General features: G+C 49.0%; 3 protein-coding genes across 5 annotated transcripts in view; 1 reads left to right on the forward strand and 2 right to left on the reverse strand.

The window, feature by feature from the left end:
• The window catches only part of LOC124474873 (serine protease 23-like), a 4,222-nt gene extending 319 nt beyond the window's left edge, over nucleotides 1–3,903 (forward strand). The window contains exons 1-2 of the mRNA XM_047031332.1: nucleotides 1–262; nucleotides 1,645–3,903. The exon at nucleotides 1–262 is cut by the window's left edge and continues 319 nt beyond it. Coding sequence (XP_046887288.1) covers nucleotides 237–262; nucleotides 1,645–2,869 — 1,251 coding nt within the window. The 5' untranslated portion in view covers nucleotides 1–236 and the 3' untranslated portion in view covers nucleotides 2,870–3,903. The remainder of the gene's footprint in view (nucleotides 263–1,644) is intronic.
• A 75-nt stretch (nucleotides 3,904–3,978) lies between these two features.
• Nucleotides 3,979–14,470, reverse strand: tmem39a (transmembrane protein 39A). 3 transcript variants are annotated; one of them, XM_047030983.1, is made up of 9 exons: nucleotides 14,212–14,470; nucleotides 9,796–9,991; nucleotides 9,518–9,716; nucleotides 9,313–9,396; nucleotides 8,856–9,010; nucleotides 8,299–8,626; nucleotides 7,955–8,142; nucleotides 6,374–6,494; nucleotides 3,979–5,526 (listed from the first exon to the last, which is right to left on the reverse strand). In XM_047030983.1, exons 2-9 carry the CDS (start codon nucleotides 9,906–9,908, stop codon nucleotides 5,287–5,289), a joined length of 1,428 nt encoding a protein of 475 aa, XP_046886939.1. In that variant the 5' UTR covers nucleotides 9,909–9,991; nucleotides 14,212–14,470; the 3' UTR covers nucleotides 3,979–5,286. The 3 variants fall into 3 exon arrangements, with proteins under 3 accessions (XP_046886939.1, XP_046886940.1, XP_046886937.1); XM_047030984.1 differs by having other exon boundaries at nucleotides 9,518–9,713; nucleotides 9,796–10,046; XM_047030981.1 differs by having other exon boundaries at nucleotides 9,796–10,046.
• Nucleotides 14,471–14,875: 405 nt separating this feature from the next.
• On the reverse strand, nucleotides 14,876–19,363 carry LOC124474517 (immunoglobulin-like domain-containing receptor 1). The gene is made up of 9 exons (XM_047030738.1): nucleotides 19,087–19,363; nucleotides 18,168–18,338; nucleotides 17,863–18,012; nucleotides 17,587–17,706; nucleotides 17,273–17,419; nucleotides 16,969–17,076; nucleotides 16,733–16,801; nucleotides 15,953–16,656; nucleotides 14,876–15,786 (listed from the first exon to the last, which is right to left on the reverse strand). The coding sequence occupies exons 1-9, from the start codon at nucleotides 19,130–19,132 to the stop codon at nucleotides 15,748–15,750; spliced, it is 1,554 nt and encodes a 517-aa protein (XP_046886694.1). The 5' UTR covers nucleotides 19,133–19,363; the 3' UTR covers nucleotides 14,876–15,747.
• Between the last annotated feature and the right edge of the window lie 737 nt (nucleotides 19,364–20,100).

Consider the following 20,100-nt stretch of genomic DNA (forward strand, 5'->3'; position numbering starts at 1 on the left):
GCACCAAAACAAACCCATATGCTCATGGAGACACGTAAACTTTAACGGAATAACGACATTTCACCGTTTATCACTGAATCAGTGACGTAAACCATATTCTGTTTGATTTCACCCGTTCTGCTTCTTTTTCAAAAAAAGAAGTACTCCCGCGTATCTTTTCTGTTACTGAATCCTCTGATGCGCGCGCGGAAGCAGCAACAGTCCCGTTACCACCGTCACACCTGCCAATACACACCATGCGCGCGTGGGGTGCGCTCTTTCGGTAAGACATTCACCACTAGTTTGGCTTCTTTAACCAACACTTGCACTTTCACAGCTACAATGTTATGCAAAACGCAGTGGAGCAAGACGCACAGAAAGTTGCGTAAGCGTCAAGATCATGTTCAGAGTAATCTTGAAGAAGAATAATGCTATTATTTTTATCTGGACTAAAATGTAATGTGCCATGACTTAAGAAGGTCATTGTTTCGTGAACCTTAATTTTGGGCAGAGTTCAGTAATTTAGCGATCGATTTAATTGTGTGATGTCCTCGTTAATGACAAATAAAGTTGTGTTAGTCAGTGGGCGAGTTCTGTACTGCTGTTCTGTACGTGGTCAGTAAGTTTACAAACCAGTCAGTCAGTTAGTCAGTCAGTCAGTCAAATTCTGGAAAATTCTGTCTGGCCTCTAACCCCTGACCCAGACCTATGTGAGTATTTTAAGCTTTATTACAACACTGGGAGTTTACAAATGAAAACATTCCTCTGCAGATGAAAATTCCACTGCTGGGACCCCCCCCCCCCCCCCCCCCCCCCCCCCAACTCTGGTCTCCTTCTGAATACAGTATATGGCTTTGAGCTGCAGGGAGGGGCAGTGATTAAAGTATTGGGAATGTTTCCCAATGTCTGTGTATAGTATGTGTGTGTATTTGTGTATATGTGTGTGTGTGATGGCCTATACATCCTGTCATGTACACAGTAGTTAATCTCTGGTTGGCACATTCTGTCGGGACAGAGGGAGAGAGAAACAGAGAGACAGAGAAAGTTCCAGGAAGGGAGGGAGACACAGTAATAGAGAGAGATTGATAGCGAGACAGGGATAGAGAGAAGGAGAGGCATAAAGATTTTAAGGATCCTGGGAATATATGGATGGACATCAATGGCAGACTTGGGCTGTCTGAAGGACATGGGAGAAAAAACGAAAAAAGGCACTTTCCACAAGATCTGGAGCCCCATCAGCACTCAAAAAGCAATGATGTGTCATGAAATGAAATAATGAAATCATCTTCAACCTTGAATAAGATTAAGGCAAAACAGTTTTGAAGTATGACCACGTTTTCGTAACTGTAGGAGTGCCCTTTCCATTTTCTGGGACACCATAGTTTAAGCAGCTGACAGGGTATGCATGACGTTATCTCCACTCACTAAGACATGCTATGAAATCATCTTGTGCTAGAGGGCACATCCTTATCATTTATTGCACAAAGGGGCATCCCGGATGGCACTCCCAAAAATCTTCCCTTGTGAAGTACAGCCAATAGGGCACACCCGCGGGTTTTCACCAGTCAGGAGAACCCCCCCAACCCCCCCCCCCCCCCCCCCCCCCCCCCCCCCAGGGTCTGCCAGTGAGTGAGATCTCTCCCCCTCTTGTCTCTCCCTCTGCAGGTTCCTCTCCTCCTCTACGGCTTCCCTTCCCCCCTTCCTCCCCTTCCTCCTCTTCGTCTCCGTGGTAGCTCCCTCCAGACCCCAGTGGCCCCTCCATCAGCGTGGTCCCGTCGTCCTGCCCCGGCACACGCAGGAGGCTCCGCCCCCCCACTTCCTGTCCCCGGCCCGGCTGGATGTGGCGTCCCCCTGCGACCCGGCATGCCACCACAGAGCCCCTCCCCCCAGCTACTGGGACCTGCGGCGCCTGCTCTCCTACGAGACGCTGCACTCCAACGGAACCCTCACAGAGACCGACGTGGGTATCTATGGCTACAGTTTCCGCCCCCCGCCCGAGACACGCCCTGACCCCGAGGCCGTCGGCCTGGCCTCCCGTCCTCGGTCTCGCCGGCGGCGGCAGATCTTTGGGCAGGACGGGCGCTTCAGCATCACGGGGCGGGACTTCCTGTCGGGCTACCCGTTCTCCACGGCGGTCAAGCTGTCCACGGGGTGTTCGGGGACGCTGGTGGGCGAGCGCCATGTTCTCACGGCGGCCCACTGTGTCCACGACGGGAAGAACTACGTCAAGGGAGCTCAGAGGCTCCGCGTGGGCTTCCTGAAACCCAAGTCCCGTGAGACACCCTCCTCCCCCTCTCTCTCCTCCACCGGTCCCCGTGACAACTCCACATCCTCTCCGGCCATCGCCCTCGGTTACCCGTCCCCTCCGGCCGAGGAGAAAATGAAGTTCCAGTGGATCCGAGCCAGACGCACCCACGTGCCCAAGGGCTGGATCAAGGCCGGGGCGAGTGCCAACGAGCTGGGCATGGACTACGACTACGCCCTCCTGGAGCTGAAGAAGCCCCACCGCCGCCGTAGCATGAAGCTGGGCGTTAGCCCGCCCGCCAACCGGCTACCCGGAGGCCGGGTCCATTTCTCGGGTTTCGACAGCGACAGGCCAGGCCAGCTGGTCTACCGCTTCTGCCCGGCGGGTGAGGAGACAGGAGACCTGCTGTACCAGCGCTGCGATGCCCAACCCGGGGCCAGCGGATCAGGGGTCTATGCCCGCCTCTGGAACAGGAAGAAGGGGCGCTGGGAGAGGAAGGTGGTGGGCGTGTTCTCGGGCCACCAATGGGTGGAGAGGGACGGCCGGGCGCAGGAGTTTAACGTGGCGGTCAAGGTGACGCCGCTCAAGTACGCTCAGATCTGCTACTGGATCAAAGGAAATTACGTGGACTGTAGAGAGGGCTGAGGAGGAGGGGAGGGAAAGGAAGGAGAGGATATAAGAGAAGCAAGGAAAGAGCAGAAGAGAGGATGGGAAGAGAGGATAAGAAGGAGATCAGTAGCCCGGGGCGACACTATGGCTCTGTTGTTATAATGGTGAAACACTCCTACTCTCTATACTCTACTACCAAACATAAAAAGAATGAAGAGAATTTCAGCTTCTACCTTAAACTCCTGCCCCATTTGGAGCTCAGAGCACGAATAACTCCACTGAGGACATTTCTGTCTCTATGGCACAGCATTCTGACTTTGCTACTTAATTTCATGTTTTGTTTCATAATGTCTAAAACACATTTCACTGCTCCTCCTAGTCCTACTGTCACACCTGTCTGTGTCCACGCCTGTTGCACACACACGTTCTCAATCCTCCAACCGTGCTATGGAGATAAATAAGAATGTTACTGAAAAATACCAAAAAACGTGTTTGTTTCCTGTCACATTTTCCCCTGTCCAGTTGTAACCCACCTGTATCATTTGAGCCCTCTCCAGCTTCAACTGCACCTGTTCTGCACAGCTTCTGCTTGAACTAGCTGTCCAAGTATCCCAGAAAGACCAGGGGCCTCATTTATCAAGCGTGCTTAGAAATTGTTCTTACGTGGAGGTTTGGAATATTCCCACGAACAGTTCAAGGAGCGATTTATCGTTTTTTAACATTCGTACGAGCGGCGTACGCACACTTCCAAAAAATCTCTTGGCATGATAAATCGCAACTTTTGCGTGGATCCATTCGTACCCACGGTTTACGCACATATTAGTGCGTAGGAACGGTCGATAAATAAGGCCCCAGGTGTGTGCATTGCTGATGGGTCAGGAGCAATCTTAACTGAGCATGACTGTGCTGTACTTGCCTGGTGGGCTTGCAGCGCCCCCTAGTGGCGCTAGTAGGAAACTAAATGCATTTCTGATGCATAAGCAGTTCCTTCGTCCAACGCCTTTCAGGGTCTCTGTAACAATCCTGCAGTATATCATGTGCAAAGAAATAAAATACGTTCTTATCTCTTACTTAGTTTCAGCTTATCAGACAATGAGTAACACACACACACAAATCTGTTCCACAAATGATCATACTGATGGAAGCACCTTTTAACAGTTTTATTAGCGGATGTCGAGGGCAAAATGCATCCTGTTGAATACTGTTTAAGTTGGTCTATGGACCAATCCCTGCCCCTCAACATGCTATCCCATGTTCAACCAGGTACACACTGTGTCCTGGGAAACGGCACAATGATTCTGCACATTCCGAAAAAACGACATTGGTCCTTGGCAAAAGCTCCACCCGTGTGGGGGTAACCAGGGTACCAGTACATGCGTACCCAGTGAGAAGGCAGATGGAAGGACACATGGCACTGATCCAAACACTGGCACGACTGTTCAGGACTTGGGGTGGGTCTCAATAGGCTGCACGCCTCCCACTGCTGGAGACGACCAGGAGGGGAGGCCATGTGAAGGGTATGGAGACACTCCAGACTGTTTAGCTCTGTGTGTCGATGAGGCAACCTAGTAACGAGGTGATCTTAGCAACAAGGTGACCCTAACAACAAGGCAAGCACTCTGCAGTAACACTCTGGTAATTGACTGACGTGAAAGGCATGGGCTTGGAGCGTGAACACACACACACACACACACATACACGCATACACACACACACAGGGATAGAGCATATTAATTCTGCCGGTTCCTGCCTAAAGGTGGTTTAACATAGCAGTGCCATGACAACCAGGTTTTTCTTTCTGCGATTGGACGACCTGAAGAACAGACGTGTTACCACAGCAACATCAATGATACGTATGAAACATGCTCGAGGACACACAACGTTTGTGTGTGTTATTGACAGGTTATATGAAGACAGGGTGAGGGGAGAACGACCAGATGTAAGACAGGAACCACTGATCTTGTACCTGTATCTCCAACCTCACCCATCTCCTCCATGATTGGCTGACTGAGCCTAAGGCTGGCCTGTCATTGGCTAAAGGAGGCAGACTCTGGCCCCTGTTTGGTCCCCTGGGCATTGAGCATCTTTGGTGGAAGTCAGACAAGCCCCCCCCCCCCCCTCTCTCCACCCCCTCTGTTGCCTGACGGTGCTGGGCCTCAAACAAAGTCACATGACACAGTAAGCTAATGCCCTGTGTGCTAACAAACAGTATACAAAATAAAAATATTATTTAAATAGGTAAAAACATTGCGTGAAAAATAGAACCGTATCAAAACACTTAGGAGTTCACAGTCTGTACCCCCAAACCTCCCCCCTAAACACCCCTCCCCTCCCATGCATCCAAAGTTCCAGTAATGGAGCGAGGTGGGGAGAGAGGGAGGAAAGGTGGTGGTGGGGGGGGGGGGGGTGTAGTGGGTCCTGCTCCCTAGATGGGGGCTGCCCTGACTGGGCTGCTACTGGGACTTGAGCCCCAGGCTGCTGGAGCTGAGAGGGTAGGAGTAGGCCTTGCCCAGGACGATGCGGTCCCTCAGAAGCTTGAACAGCACATAGTAGTTGCAGCACAGGATCAGGCCCAGGGACAGGGTGTGGTTCCAGTGCTCCGAACGCAGCAGGGAGTACAGCTGGTACAGAACCACGCTGGACTCAATCCAGATCAAAAGGTTCAGGATCCGCAACGGCTTGTGGAACAGGAACTAGGGAGAGGGAGGGAGGGTTCAAATCAGACGGACACAAATACAGATGATACACACACACACACACACACAGTTTGAGAAGCAGACAAGGCAATTAACAGGAATAAAGAGAGACAGACAGAGATGAATAGGTATAAAGACAAACTGACAGATATAAATTAACAGGCATAAAGACAGACTGACAGAGACAAAAGCAGGAAGACATACTGACAGTCTAGAGAGACAAGACAAAAAGGCACAAAGTGACCGAGACATGCAGATTGACTGACAAACAGACAGAGAGGCAGGCCTCCCGACAGACCAAGAGACAGACAGACAGACAGACAGAATGAGACACAGATATACAGACAGACAGACAGACAGACAGACAGACAGACAGACAGACAGACAGACAGACAGACAGACAGACAGACAGACAGACAGACAGACAGACAGAATGAGACACAGAAAGACACAGACAGACAGACTGAGAGGCAGACGGACAGAAACAGACAGACAGAGGCAGACAGACAGACAGGAGAGGCAGACAGACAGGCAGACAGACAGACAGACAGACAGACAGACAGACAGACAAACAGACAGGCAGACTGAGAGGCAGACAGACAGACAGGAGAGGCAGACAGACAGACAGACAGACAAACAGACAGACAAGCAGACTGAGAGGCAGAAAGACAGACAGACAGGAGAGGCAGACAGACAGACAGACAGGCAGACTGAGATGCAGACAGACAGACAGGCAGACTGAGAGGCAGACAGACAGACAAAAAAACAGACTGAGAGGCAGACAGACAGGAGAGGCAGACAGACAGACAGGCAGACTGAGAGGCAGACAGACAGACAGACTCACATAAAAGCGTGCGTGGGAGACATCGGAGGGCAGAGCCACGTTGTAGGGTCCTACAGCCTTGTAGAGACAGCGACTGTGTCTGACCAACACACCCTGGGGCCAGATGGTGCTCTCTGACCACCTGCAACACACACACACACGGTGGTACAAACAAAGAAAACACACACGGAAGCTTTGAATACTCGATGATATGCAAGTGGATGCAAATCGTCACATAACAGTGTGTTCTGTCAAGGCCCCAGAACAAAGCGACCCTGTCCGTCACAGCGTGACAACACTGCGCAGAGGCCTATGTAGCGTGTGGGTGAATGAGAGAGGATTAGCACCGTGTGGATGTCTAAAGGTTATTGACCTTTTTTAACGAGTACAGGTTCAGAGGAGTTTCTTTGGTCCTGCTCCTCTAGACAATCCCTAGCCGCCTTTAGAAACCTGTAACAATCTGAACCTATCAAAACATGCGATAGCTTTCTCGAAACCTACAATGAAGTCATAAGCTATTGAAAATTAGCTACTATTCTTATCGACATGCTGACCTTAATATAAATGTTATATATGCACTGAACAAAATTATAAACGGAACACTTTAGTTTTTGCTCCCATTTTTCATGAGCTGAAAACCAGTCAGTTAGGGTTAGTGTGAGAATTTCTGCGCAAACTGTCAGAAACCGTCTTAGGGGAGCTCATCTGCGTGCTCGTCATCTTCATCGTCCGCATCGGGTCGTACTCGTCAGGTCGGGGTCTCGACCTGACTGTGGGTCAGGTCGAGGGTTAGCTAAGCCGAACCCTGACCCTGACCGACTGGTTTTCGGACCCCCTCAATACAGTAAAACTACACATTTTAGAGTGGCCTTTTATTGGGGCCAGCCTAAAGCACACCTGTGCAATATTCATGCTGTCTGATCAGCATCTTGATATGCCACGACTGTGAGGTAGATGGATGTTCTCGGCAAAGGAGAAGTCCTCACAAACAAAGATTTAGACAGATTTGTGAACAATATTTGAGAGAAATAGGCCTTTTGTGTACATAGGAAAAAGTCTTAGATCTTTGAGTTCAGCTCATGAAAAAATGGGGGCAAAAACAAAAGTGTTGCGTTCATAATTGAGTTCAGTGTATTCATATTTATTTCAAGTATTAACACTAAGTCTGTTTGTGTTCAGGTATGTGTCCAGGTGTGTGTGTCCAGGTGTGTGTATGTGTGTCCAGGTGTGTGTGTATGTGTCCAGGTGTTTGTGTGTGTGTCCAGGTGTGTGTGTATGTGTCCAGATGTTTGTGAATGTGTCCAGGTGTGTGTGTGTGTCCAGGTGTGTGTATGTGTGTCCAGGTGTGTGTGTCCAGGTGTGTGTGTGTGTGTCCAGGTGTTTGTGAATGTGTCCAGGTGTGTGTGTGTGTCCAGGTGTGTGTGTGTGTGTCCAGGTGTGTGTGTGTGTCCAGGTGTGTGTGTGTGTCCAGGTGTGTGTGTGTGTCCAGGTGTGTGTGTATGTGTCCAGGTGTTTGTGAATGTGTCCAGGTGTGTGTGTGTGTCCAGGTGTTTGTGAATGTGTCCAGGTGTGTGTGTGTGTCCAGGTTTGTGTGTGTCTCACAGGTGCTGGGGAGCGTTGCTGTAGGACCCGTGCTCCAGCCTCTGCCAGCGCCCCAGGTGAGCGGCGGAGCGATGCAGCATGTCACAGTAGCCTGGGGGCAGCAGCTGGCTCATCAGCATCACAAAGGCGTTGATCCACACCATGATCAGGTGCTCACACGACCAGCGCATGTCGTAGTACTGGGTACTCTGGAGGGGGCACGCACACACACATCCACACGTGCGCGCACACACACACACACACACACGCACACAATGATCAGGTGCTCATACGACACATGAATGTCCCAGTAACGGCTATGGGAGGTAGGAAGAGTTTGAAAACACACACACACGCGCGCCCACCTTGACGAAGCACAGCGGCAGGAAGGCCACATAGTAGGCGCTGAACAGCGAGTTGAAGAGCACCTCCTTGATGCGCCGGTTGAAGTCGCTCCTCAGCTCCTCCACCTCCTCGCGGATCAGCTCCGGCGAGGGCGGGCAGGTGTGGGCGGGGGCGTGGGCGGGGCTTGTGAACTGCTCCCGCAGGTTCTCCTTCAGCAGAGACAGGAAGTCCCTGGGTCTGAAGAACGGCCCGTCCGATTGGTCCAGGTCGCCGTAGCTGTAGTCGGCTGGCATCGGCTGGCTCCGCCCCTCCTGGTGGAAGCAACACAAGGGTACGTACACCCCGAATCTGAAGAGAGAAAGAGAGGGGGAGAGGAGAAAAGGGGAGAGGATGTTTTACAAAACAGTAAGGTTATGCCAGTATGCTGGTAACTTGCACACTTATTTTAGTGCGCTAGGGCTAGCGTCACCACGCCAACATGCTGATAATTTTTGTTGTTGTGCTAACATGCTAGGAAGCTATCAAACTTTCATAAGCTTTACGCAAGTGAGTTTGAGGCAACCTGGTGCATACGTACGGGTAACCCAGGAACAGCAGGTTGAGGACAGAGTTGTCCTTGAACAGGTTGACCAGGGTCCAGCACAGAACCCAGCCACACAGGGTCAACATGACGAGCCGGGCGGTGATCATAACCACATACCAGACCAGAGAACACGGGCTGGTCTGTGATGCCTGGGGGCAAAGGGAGAGGACATTACTGATGTAAAACATCCAGAAGACAGGAGGAGGAGGGGTAGGGGACAGAGAGATAAGTGGAAAGTGAGAAAGACAAACGGACAGAGTGAGCGAGAATGAGTTTTCCAAAAATTAGGAAAAAAGTGAGCGAGAGAAAAAAAGAAGAGACCTGTGTATATGAATTCAAATGGAAGGTTTTATACAAACAATCAAAAGTGGGTTACGTTCAGAATCCCTCTTCAGAGAGGCTTAGGAATTCCAAATACGTGTCAAACAAAGAGAGTGGTGTGTGTGCATACCTCAGATACTATGGTCCACACGAGTCTCCTAGCCAACATGACGGTGATGAAGACAGCCAGGTGGCAGTCCATCCGGTGAAAGTTCTATAGAGACGAACAGGAGCGAGCCGTGTTTGGTGGCGTGTTCGTGTCTGCGTACGCGCGCGCGCGAGTTTGTTTGTGCTCTCACCAGCGAGGCAGAGACGTGATGTGTGTGCATTCTCACCAGCGAGGGGTACCACCAGAAAGCTCGGTAGATGTTCATGTACTGGACAAACAGCGCCACCAGGAGATACAGGAAGAGGAGGAACTCAAACAGGAGGCTGCTGTCCAATGGGAGCTCAGGGATCCGGGAGTGACGGACAGGCTCCGGGGTTATGAGGGCTGAGAGGGGCGGGGCTGACTGGCCCACGCAGGTACTGCTTCTGGAGGACACACAATTAGTCAGTGTGTGTGTGCGTGTGCTTTACATGTGTGTAAGAGTGTGTGTGTGTCTGTGTGTACCTATTTCTGATTCCGGTTCCGTTGCCCAGGCCCCCCCCCACCAGCGTCTGCAGGGAGGGCAGAGCGGTGCGGCTCAGCTGCTGTCTACTGGGTCCCCTGCGGCCCCCAGGCATGGCCGGTCTCCACGACAACCACCGGCTCCGCCTAACCACCTCCAACACTCCACTTCACAGTCCTGCCCAACCAGGCCAGGCCACTGCACACACACACGCGCGCGCACACACACACACACTCACACAACAGGAGATAGACTGAATAAGTAAAAACAAAAAATGTCACATTATTACACATTCACAAAAGAAACAGGGTCTACATATGCCAATTTAGGCCAACCTATCTGTGGCAGGTACAGGACTGGTTTAGGTTATCTGTGGCAGGTACAGAACTGGGTTAGGTTATCTGTGGCAGCTACAGAACTGGACATGGTTAGCTGGGCATGCTTAGCCCGCTGGCTAAGTACGTCCTATGACTGGGTTTGAGTTGGCTCAAAAGATATAGGTTAAGGTTACCTACACATACATCCCATGAAAAGAGATGCAGGGAATCTACAAATGATCTAGGCTAACAGATTTTTCTTCTCCCTCTGAGATAACTAGTACTAGGCTATCATTTCCACGCACCAAAATACTAAGCTATTGGTAGTGTTTGGGTTGGATTGGGGTGTAATGAACTAGCTGGTCCTAGACCAGTCTATACAGTATCACGTCAACTTGGAGCTATCAGGCATCCTTTAAAACTTGATTCTAGATCGGCAGAACCCGCAGAGCGCGCTCTCATTGTTTCAGGAAACAGCAGTAACAAACTGCCTCTAACACAGGGGTCACCAACACAGTGCCCGCGGGCACCAGTGCGCCCGCAAGGACCATTTGAGGCGCCCGCAGGCCTGTTCTAAAAATAGCACAACTCTCCAGTGAGCTGCGTCTAAAAAAAATCACACTTGCATTTATATGTAGGCTATATGAATATGACAAGATCTTTAAAATAAAAAATAAAAAAATATTTGTACAATTCATGGAAGTTTTGATAATTCAGTCGATTTCTGACCTATTCTAGTTCAAAGATGAGTGCGCATGACAAAGGAAGATTCAGTGTTCGCGGGGCTGAGCGTTTAGCGGGAACAGCGATGATGGGGAGCTGAATCCATGAGCTGAATGCACATTCTTACCCCAAAAACATGGCAGAAAAAAGGAAGAGAACCTATAATTTTCACAGTGAATGGGAGGAAGAATTATTTTTTACAAGTGTGAAAGAAAACTGCGTTTGTCTCATTTGCGGCGCGACTGTGGCGACGGCAAAGCGGCACAATGTGGAGAGACACTTTGCTACACACAACAGCTACCAGGCTAACTACCCCGCGGGAAGCGCGCTACGGGCAGAAAAAGCCCGTGAGCTAAAGGCAGCTTTGGGAAAGCAGCAGTCTTTTTTCACGAAGCCGGCAAAGAACTCCATAAAAGCAACCGAAGCCTCGTTTAGAGCTGCACATTTTCTGATAAAGAAGAAGAAGGCCTTTTCAGACGGAGAAGTGTTCAAAGAAGCAATGATGATTATTGCCAACACTGTACTTAAAGACGAGAAAAATGGAGCCAATCTAATCTCCACTCTCTCCGATGTCCAACTGGGGTCATCGACGATGACTAGAGGGGTGTCAGCTATGTCCACTAACCTGGCAGAGCAGCTGGACCGGGATCTGGCGCGGTGCAGGTGGTTTAGCATCCAGTGCGACGAGTCCGTGGACAACAGCAGTACAGCGCAGCTGTCAGTCTTTATCCGGATGGTGTTTGCAGATTTATCCACAAAAGAAGAACTCCTGACACTACTGCCCTTAAAGACAACTACGAGGGGAGTTGACGTTTACAACGCGGTGAAGGAGTTTTTCGTACAGAAAAAGGTGCCACTGGAAAAGCTAGTAGCGGTGACTACAGACGGGGCTCCTGCTATGATCGGCCGACATGCAGGTTTCATCGCGCACTGTAAAGGTGACCCAGACTTCCCAAAACTTCTGCATTACCACTGCATCATTCACCAGCAGGCGTTATGTGCAAAAGTGATCGGCTTTGAGCACGTGATGACTCCCGTTGTGAAAATCATCAACAGCATCCGCTCCAAAGCGAAACAGCACAGGATCTTCAAGGTGCTAATTGCAGGAGATGTCAGCAGAATATGGCGACCTGCTGCTACACACAGAAATCCGATGGCTGAGCAGAGGACAAGTTTTGCTTCGTTTTTTGTCACTTTTGGGTGAAATCAAGGAGTTCATGCAGTCCAAAGGGGAAGATGTCTCGCTGCTAGAGGGCACAGAGTGGACACTTGACCTCGCATTTCTAACGGACATTACTGGGAAACTAAACCACTTGAACTGCGAGCTGCAAGGCAAAGGTAAGACTGTTGTTGACATGATAAGTGCTTTAAATGCATTTAAAGCCAAGATGAACATTTTCTCTGTGCATTTACAGAGAAAAAAAATGCTGCACTTTCCCTCTGTGCAGTCGGTGCTGAAAGACAATGCTTCTGCATCTGAGGCATTGGACAAAAATGCAGAAAAGTACTGTCAAGTCATAAACAGACTTGGACAAGAGTTTGAGGATAGGTTTTGTGACCTTGATCAGCTTGAGCCATGTGTTTCATTCATCTCCAATCCTTTCATGAACAAGGACATAACTGACATTGCTGAGCAACTAAGTGCAACGTTCAACTTGGATGCTGGACAGGTGGAGATTGAAATTGTAACATTGCAGAATGACCTGCACCTCAAAGCTCACCAAGCTGCACCAAACTTTTGGAGCCTTGTTGACACAGAAAAGTACAGTGGTGTAAGCACAGCAGCTATGAAGGTTGCCAGCCTGTTTGGTTCAACCTATCTCTGTGAATCAGCATTTTCTGACCTGAACTTCATCAAGAACAAACACAGAACCCGCCTCACTGATGCACATCTGCAAGACTCACTCAGAGTTGCAGTGTCAAGTTACACACCAGACTACAACACACTGGTGAACAGCATGCAATGCCAGTCTTCCCACTAACAAAGTGTCAGTTGCAAAGCTGAATCAAAAATAGGATACATTGTGTTCAATGTAATAGTGTTCATGAAATGTAACAGATATAATTTTGTAAAAATGCAGCACACTTGGTCATTAGTTCAAAATGTGATTAGATTTATTTGAAAATATGTAAGTTGATTTTTCTTAAACATTACATAATTGATTGATTTTTCTTAAACATTACATAATTGATTACTTTTTCATACAAGGTGCAATACATAGTTAATGATTTATTAAAAGAGTTTGTCACTGGCTAGTGAACATTTGAGATTTTTCCTATGAAATGTTGTGAATTTAAAATAGGAAAAATTGTGTTCCATTCAAAAGAGTATTCATGAAATGTAAAAGATTATTTTGTAAAAAATGCAGCAGACTTGGTCATTAGTCAAAATGTGATTCGATTTATTTGAAAATATGTAAATTGATTTTTCTTAAACATTACATAATTGATTTATTTTTCAAACAAGGTGCTACATAGTTAAGATTTGTCAAAAGGGTTTGTCACTGGCAAGATTTTTCCTATGAAATGTTATAGTGATCCTGTAAGCAAATGTAATCAATTGCTGAGTCATTGCTTTAAGTCATTGTTGATAATTATTGTGAGAAATCATTAACATGATCAGTGTCTTCACATAGATGAATATCATTAATCATTAATAACAATACATAACTAAAGGCAAACTGAGCACATTTTTTATTTCAGAAGAGTGTATCAAACTGGGTGCCCTTCGTATGACTCAGTACCCATGAAGTAGCCCTCAGGTTCAAAAAGGTTGGTGACCCCTGCTCTAACAGTATCGAAAGTCAAGTTTACTGCAAAATGCGGAAACTGTTTATTTTGAAGTGACAACCAATGTAAGCATTCAGCCAACGACCTGTAGTAGTCTACCTGCAAAGTGACTATGGATAACCGTTGCTAGAGTTCAGATTACAGTACAGTAGCACCTATAGTATTGCCAAAAGCAGAAGCAGTCATTCCCAGGTAAAGTTATATGGTCAGGTAACATGCAGAAAAAGAAAAAAACTAGTTTCTATTATTAGTTACTTTCTAGTTTTAGTGGATGATACCTTTGCTACTCCTACCGTGCAGGTTTGCAAGAGCTTGCAGCTAAGCAGCTGTTGTTGGAGGTGTGTTTCTTTTCTCGCCATAGTGAGCTAGCTACCTAGCTAGTGTGTACCTAACCAACTAACGTGTGTAGCTTTACTGTTGTCGAGACCAGGTGGAACCCTGATCAACAATCTGCTGTAGACTACAGCAACTAAAATTTTCATCTGCAGAAGCATGGACCATGACGGTACTGTGTTCGGAATATATATAGAAAACTAAGTGATCGCTAGTTTTCAGCCAGCAGTAGCTAGATAAGTTAACGTTACTCACAGTGCATCGACAGCAAACGGATGGTGTAGACACGGATGCATCAGTCAGTTTTAGCTTGACTGGCGAGCAGAGTCTGTGCTGTAGTCAACATTTTCCAGTCTGGAACGGGTATGTCGCAGTCTAGCCGTTAGTGACGACTGGGTAGAGGCGATTTGGTTACACTTGGGCTTACAATTTAAGGCAATAAACTTGTCCTGGTTGCCAGACATGCAACAGCATAGTCCCCTCGCAGTGAGAGACCGACGTGGCAAACCTGAACCTCCTCTGCAAGGACGTCATCAGTACTGCGACGTCGCACTCGAATTTATTTGGTGTGTCGTTCACTTCCCACGCTGTTCTTGAATCAGTCGATATTAGCACAATAGAGGATTTTAGGAAACAAGACTGATCTTGGATCGATAAGGCTAGAGGGTAGCTAATTTTTTGTTGAAAGAATCATCAAAGTTTCCCACGACAGTGAGAAGTACACTGTAATGCCCTAACTATTTCCTCTCTGTCCCTTTTAAATTAAGTGTATAAGACACTAGCCTACAGTAGACCTGCTAGGCTACATCATTTACAATGTTAAGATATTTGCTTGTCAACAGACTTTTACAAACTAGGTCATACTTCAGTTTCTGGCTCAAACTAAGGTTTTCCTGTTCTTTGAAACAGACACACAAAGCAAATCTATAAAATAGCTTTATTGAAAATATCCTTCAATACCAGTAATAGGGACACAGGTTACATTAACCACCACCAGTGCCAGAGGCCTCCTACTTGTTGATTTCATACGTTTTCCATTTAATTTCAGAGACCCAACAACATGTTCATATTCTAACTTCAAATTCCTTCATGTCTTACATTATTCTAACTCCCACAATGATGAATGTGGTAATAAACTAACATGTAAAAAATAAATAAAAAAAATAAACAATAATGCAACATCTTTACATACAGAATACTTAAAAAATAATGACAGCTATTTACAAAGTAGATAGACACTTATGGCACTGAAATAAAAAGTACAATTTACCTGATGATGTTTCACTTTATGTGTGCAAGCAGTGGCAACATAAAGAATTAAGGTCAACAATTGGGCTACAACTAGTAAAAAAAAAAAAAACAACATCAAACCAATTCAATTGCAATGTAATAAGAAAACAATATTGCATGATTACTGGAAACACCCTCTCCTTACACACCATTTATAAACCTTTACAACACAAGGACCAGCGATTTGGGAAGATCTGACAAAAGTATTTGGAGAGCGCCACTGCTGAGCTTAACATGAGTCTAACTTGAATGAACTGCACACACTATTTAGTTTTTCTCAACAAAAAAAGGGATAAAACTCAGATGGCTGCACTGCCTCCCTCTAACCAGTAGAGGGGGCTAACTGTGCTCACCACAACCCCACAGATGGAGTTGTGAAGCTGAGGGTTTCAGAATGTAGACATCACAAACAGCATGAGCTCATGCCTGGTTGGATGCAGTGGCAGGGCTGGGGGCTGTGTGCCTGTGGTCCTCCAGGGGGCGCTGTGTGTCAGCTGCCTCTCAGATCACTATGCTGGTGCCACTGCGGGAACTCTTGTCCTGGGAGGGAAACACTAAATTTAGACTCCTCCCAGCAACCAGCTAGATTTGTCAAGAGTGCATTAAGTGTCTCTGTAAATGGTTATGTGTTGGTGTATGTGATTGTGTATTTGTATGCATTGTGTGTGTGTGAATCTACATCCTACGACAGTTGAGTACGTCTTACAGAGTAACGCTGGTTGTTCCTGCCAGGCTTCTGGCCAGGCTCGTACTCTGTGTAGTGGGGGGGCTTATCCACTGAGCCCCTCCCCCTGGCCCCGCGCCCGCCCCTCCTGCTGCTGCTGTCCTCCTCCTCGGAGCTCCACGACCCCCGACGGCGTGACGGAGGGGAGTAGCCGCCCCGGCTAGAGGGCGCACGGCGCGTGTCCATCAGGTCGTCACGGGAACGGGAGCGAGGGCGCGACGCCAGGTTGGCGCCCATCCGGCTCCGCCCACCGTCCAGCGATTCTTCGCTGTAGCTCCGGGGAAGGCCCCGGGACCTTGTGGGGGAGGGATAACGCCGGGACCCGCCCCCGGCCTGGTAGTCTTGGCGATTGTAGCCGCTACGGCTGCTCTCGCTGGAGCTGGGGGGGCGGGACTTGGGCCCGGGGGGTGGGCCTCTCCTGCCAGGTTGCTCAGAGATTGGTGGGAGCTGAAGGATGCGCCGCTCCACTGGCCCGTCGCCCAGGCCAGAGAGCATGCTGGGAGGCCCGGCGGAGAAAGGCACTGATTGGTGCATATGCTGAGGGGGTGGCATCTGTGGTTGTAGCAGAGGGCTGGTCATGTCTATCCCCCTCATCTGATTCTCCAGGTAGTCCAGCATCTGATTGGTGCCGGCGGGGCTGCCGTTGCCATGGAGACTGGGTTGGCGCATGCCAGGGTGGTGCATGCCTGGGGGGGGCATGCCAGGGTGGTGCATGTTGGGGGGGGGCATGCCGGGGTGGTGCATGTTAGGGGGGGGGCATGCTGTAGGCACTGGATTGCGGGGGTGGCAAGGGCATGGGGCCCATGGCGATGCTCTTACCAGAGACTGAACCTAGGGAGGGAGGGGTGTGGGGGGGAGGAAATGAACAGTCAGGTGTGCTTGGAACCAACCCGAGTCTGCAACCACAACAAACTTGTGTGTGAAGGTGCACGCGTGTGTGGGTGGGGGTGACCAGCATGTGCACATCTATGACATGGTGGAGCGTGCGTGTGACTGACCTCCGTAGAGAAGTGGGTTCATCTGGGAGTTCTGGCTCGGGGGTCCGTATGCATACTGCCCCTTCATGGCTTTCTGCATGTCCTTCATCATCCTGTGCTGCATCATCGCTGTGGGGGACGGGGGACGGGGGTTAGTAGCGACTGGGCTGTACACAAACATACTGTGGTCTGTCTTTTGTGTGCGTGTCTTTCTCTGGGCAGCAGCATGTCAAAGGTGTGTGTGCGGTACTCTTTGGGGGCAGCAGCATGTATGTGTGTGTTGTACTTTTCTTGGGGCAGCATCAGGTGTGTGTGTGTGTGGTACCTTTCTCGGGGCAGCAGCAGGTCTGGGGGCAGCAGGGACAGCGGACGTAGCAGCAGCACCTCTGAGGACAGCACTGGCAGCAGCACACACAGAAGAGGAGGAGGAGGGCCAAGGCCCCGAGGATGATGAGCAGCACCGTCAGCCAATCTGGGGAGGGGGAGGGAGGAGAAAACGGAGAGGAAAGGGAGGAGACGGGAGAAAAGAAGACGAATGGAAAAGAGGGGAGGGGCCAGGAGAAAGGGATTATTAACATCTGAGGTCGCGCTGAGGTGTGGGCGATTGTCGTGGTCACGGAGGCGGTCGCGGCGACTGACTGTAGACGATGAGTTTGACCTCGCGGTCCGAGTCTCCGCTGGTGTCTCCCGCGGCATTGACGGAACACACGTACACACCATGATCCCACCACATGATCTCACTGATCACCAGGTCTGCCGCTGCACACACACACACACACACACACACACACACAAAAACAGTGAAACTGCAGCTCATGTTTCTGTCTATTACTGGATATTGAGAGGGTGGGATGGTGTGTGTATGTGTGTGTATGTGTGTGTACGTGTATACTGCATGTGTGTGTGTGTACTGACTGTTCTGGACGGAGATCCTGCGCTGTCTGTACTCCACCCCTAGCGTGGCCTCCTGGGAGCCCCTTTTCTGGACCACAGTGCGGATCGTCCTCTGCCGGTCAGGGCAGTCGTTAGACGGGTCCTGGCCCAGCTGGAGGGCTGCCTGGTACCCTGGGGGTGGCAACCAGGATGGGGGGGGGGGTTACAAGACCAAACAACCACTCAAACAAACAAACCATCCCTGGAGAGCAGCCTAGCCAGCCTCCAAGGCAGGGAATCGCTGTTCCCAGTTCCCCAACACACACACAAACACACACACATCTCACCAGTAGAGAAGTACTCCAGGACGGGGTCCTTGCAGAAGGACTTGAACCTCCATGTGACCAGGATGTCCTGCAGGCTGGCAGAGGTGGAGTAGTCACACTTCAGCATCACCGAGGCAAACAGCATCGTGCTGCGCTCGGCCTGGGGCACGTTTACCTGGATACACACTAACTCTGCACGCACACACACACATGCAGAGCACACACACAGGAGAGAGGAGAGGATTGTTGTGTGAAGAGTTCCGTTTGATTTCTCTGAGATAAAGGCAGACAGGTCTGGCAAATGCCGGTTTCAAAGGTAGGTAAGACTAAGAGGGAGTCTGTGTTTGAGTGTGTGTACATGACAGACAGTTTGTGAGTGACACAGATCGGCACTTGTTGAAAGTGGCCAAACCAGAAAATCTAGAGCCTGACAAAGAGGCAGGAAACGCATCACTCCATGCATTCCACTGACAACAGACACACAGCCACCATGGCAAATGTTAAAAGATGTCCTGAGTCATTGTTGATGGGTAACATATTCTATTTGTATCCAACGTATTTTGTTCAGTGACCTTACAACTATTTGTCTTATTAAAGCATTTATAAAAGCGTTTCTACAGGCTACCAAACAAGGATCAGTTAGACTGTCAAAATAGTCTGTCAAAACACCTTTAAATAATCCTGTATTTTATTTTTAGATAAAGTACACAAAAAGGAACCAAAACTAGATGCGTAAAGTCCCAGGTATAAACCGGTTGGTGTCTGATCAAAACTGCAGTCATGTGACCGATACCCGCGTAACAGTGTCTACGGTTTATCGCCCATTCATCTGAACAGAATGTTGGTGACAAATAAACACTAAGTCGTGATGACATAAACTACAATGAAACCCTTACAAAAGTAAACGGTTAATTTCTTAAGAAAAGCATAAGTGTGTTACCTGTTGGAAGGAAGCAGAGCAGAAACGCGGCGACCAGAAGCCGCATAGCTGATCCAATGCGAGGTTATGTAGACAAATGTTTCTTTTCCAATCAATATTAATAACAAATTACTAGTGTCCTCCTTTCAGCAAATACTTTTAATTCCACTCAATAACTTCCCTGTCCTCTCTTTCTCTTCTGGAAGTTGAACGCTGCCATCTCCACTCGCGCTGTTAATCGTTTCACTTGATGCCTGAGCACATCCATCCTTGACTCCACCCCGAAACAGGTGAAAAGTGACGTACAGCAGATACTTTACACCCCAACCCCCAGCTCCTCACCCAGACTACCAGATCTGGTCATCTGGGGGCAGTGTTGTACTGTTAAACGACACTGGAACGTCACTCAACGCCGGTATCGGGGACGTTTTCGGTCATAAAAAGCATTTCGTGGCATTTCCTGCGGTTGAGTCGACCTGCTCCCAGCTAACAGTGCAAACACGTGTGCAATGTGCATGTGTGTGCGTGTATGTTGTTGTCGTTACCCTATCGTAGAATAAATAGGTCTGTTATGCCAGATTAGCATATGAATCAAGGGGCCACAGGCTGCTCACATTTACATACAGGGACATTCCTACAGACAGCTAAGGACATTAAACATGTGATAACCTACTTAGGAATACCACAACAACCCCCCCCCCCCCCACGCACACACACACAAATACAACCCCAGAACACTCTTCTGACCCAAGTCCTTAGTTTTCCAGGCTCTTTGTGTGTGCATGTGTGTCTCTGTGTGTGTGTTCCCCTGGCAGCACACACACCCTGCACCTGCAGGCTCCCACCTCCCCCTCCACACCACACTTCCTGGTTTTGTGTTCTCCTGCAGGAAGCTCTGTCTCTCCCGGTGGTGTCACTTTCTATCCTGTCCCTCTGTGGCAGGGGACTGTCTTGGAACTATAACATTGTTTTGGAAACAGCCACACACACACTCACTTACTCCTACACACACACACACACACACACACACGCACA

Source organism: Hypomesus transpacificus, chromosome 12, assembly GCF_021917145.1.
Source record: "Hypomesus transpacificus isolate Combined female chromosome 12, fHypTra1, whole genome shotgun sequence".
NCBI lineage: Eukaryota > Metazoa > Chordata > Actinopteri > Osmeriformes > Osmeridae > Hypomesus > Hypomesus transpacificus.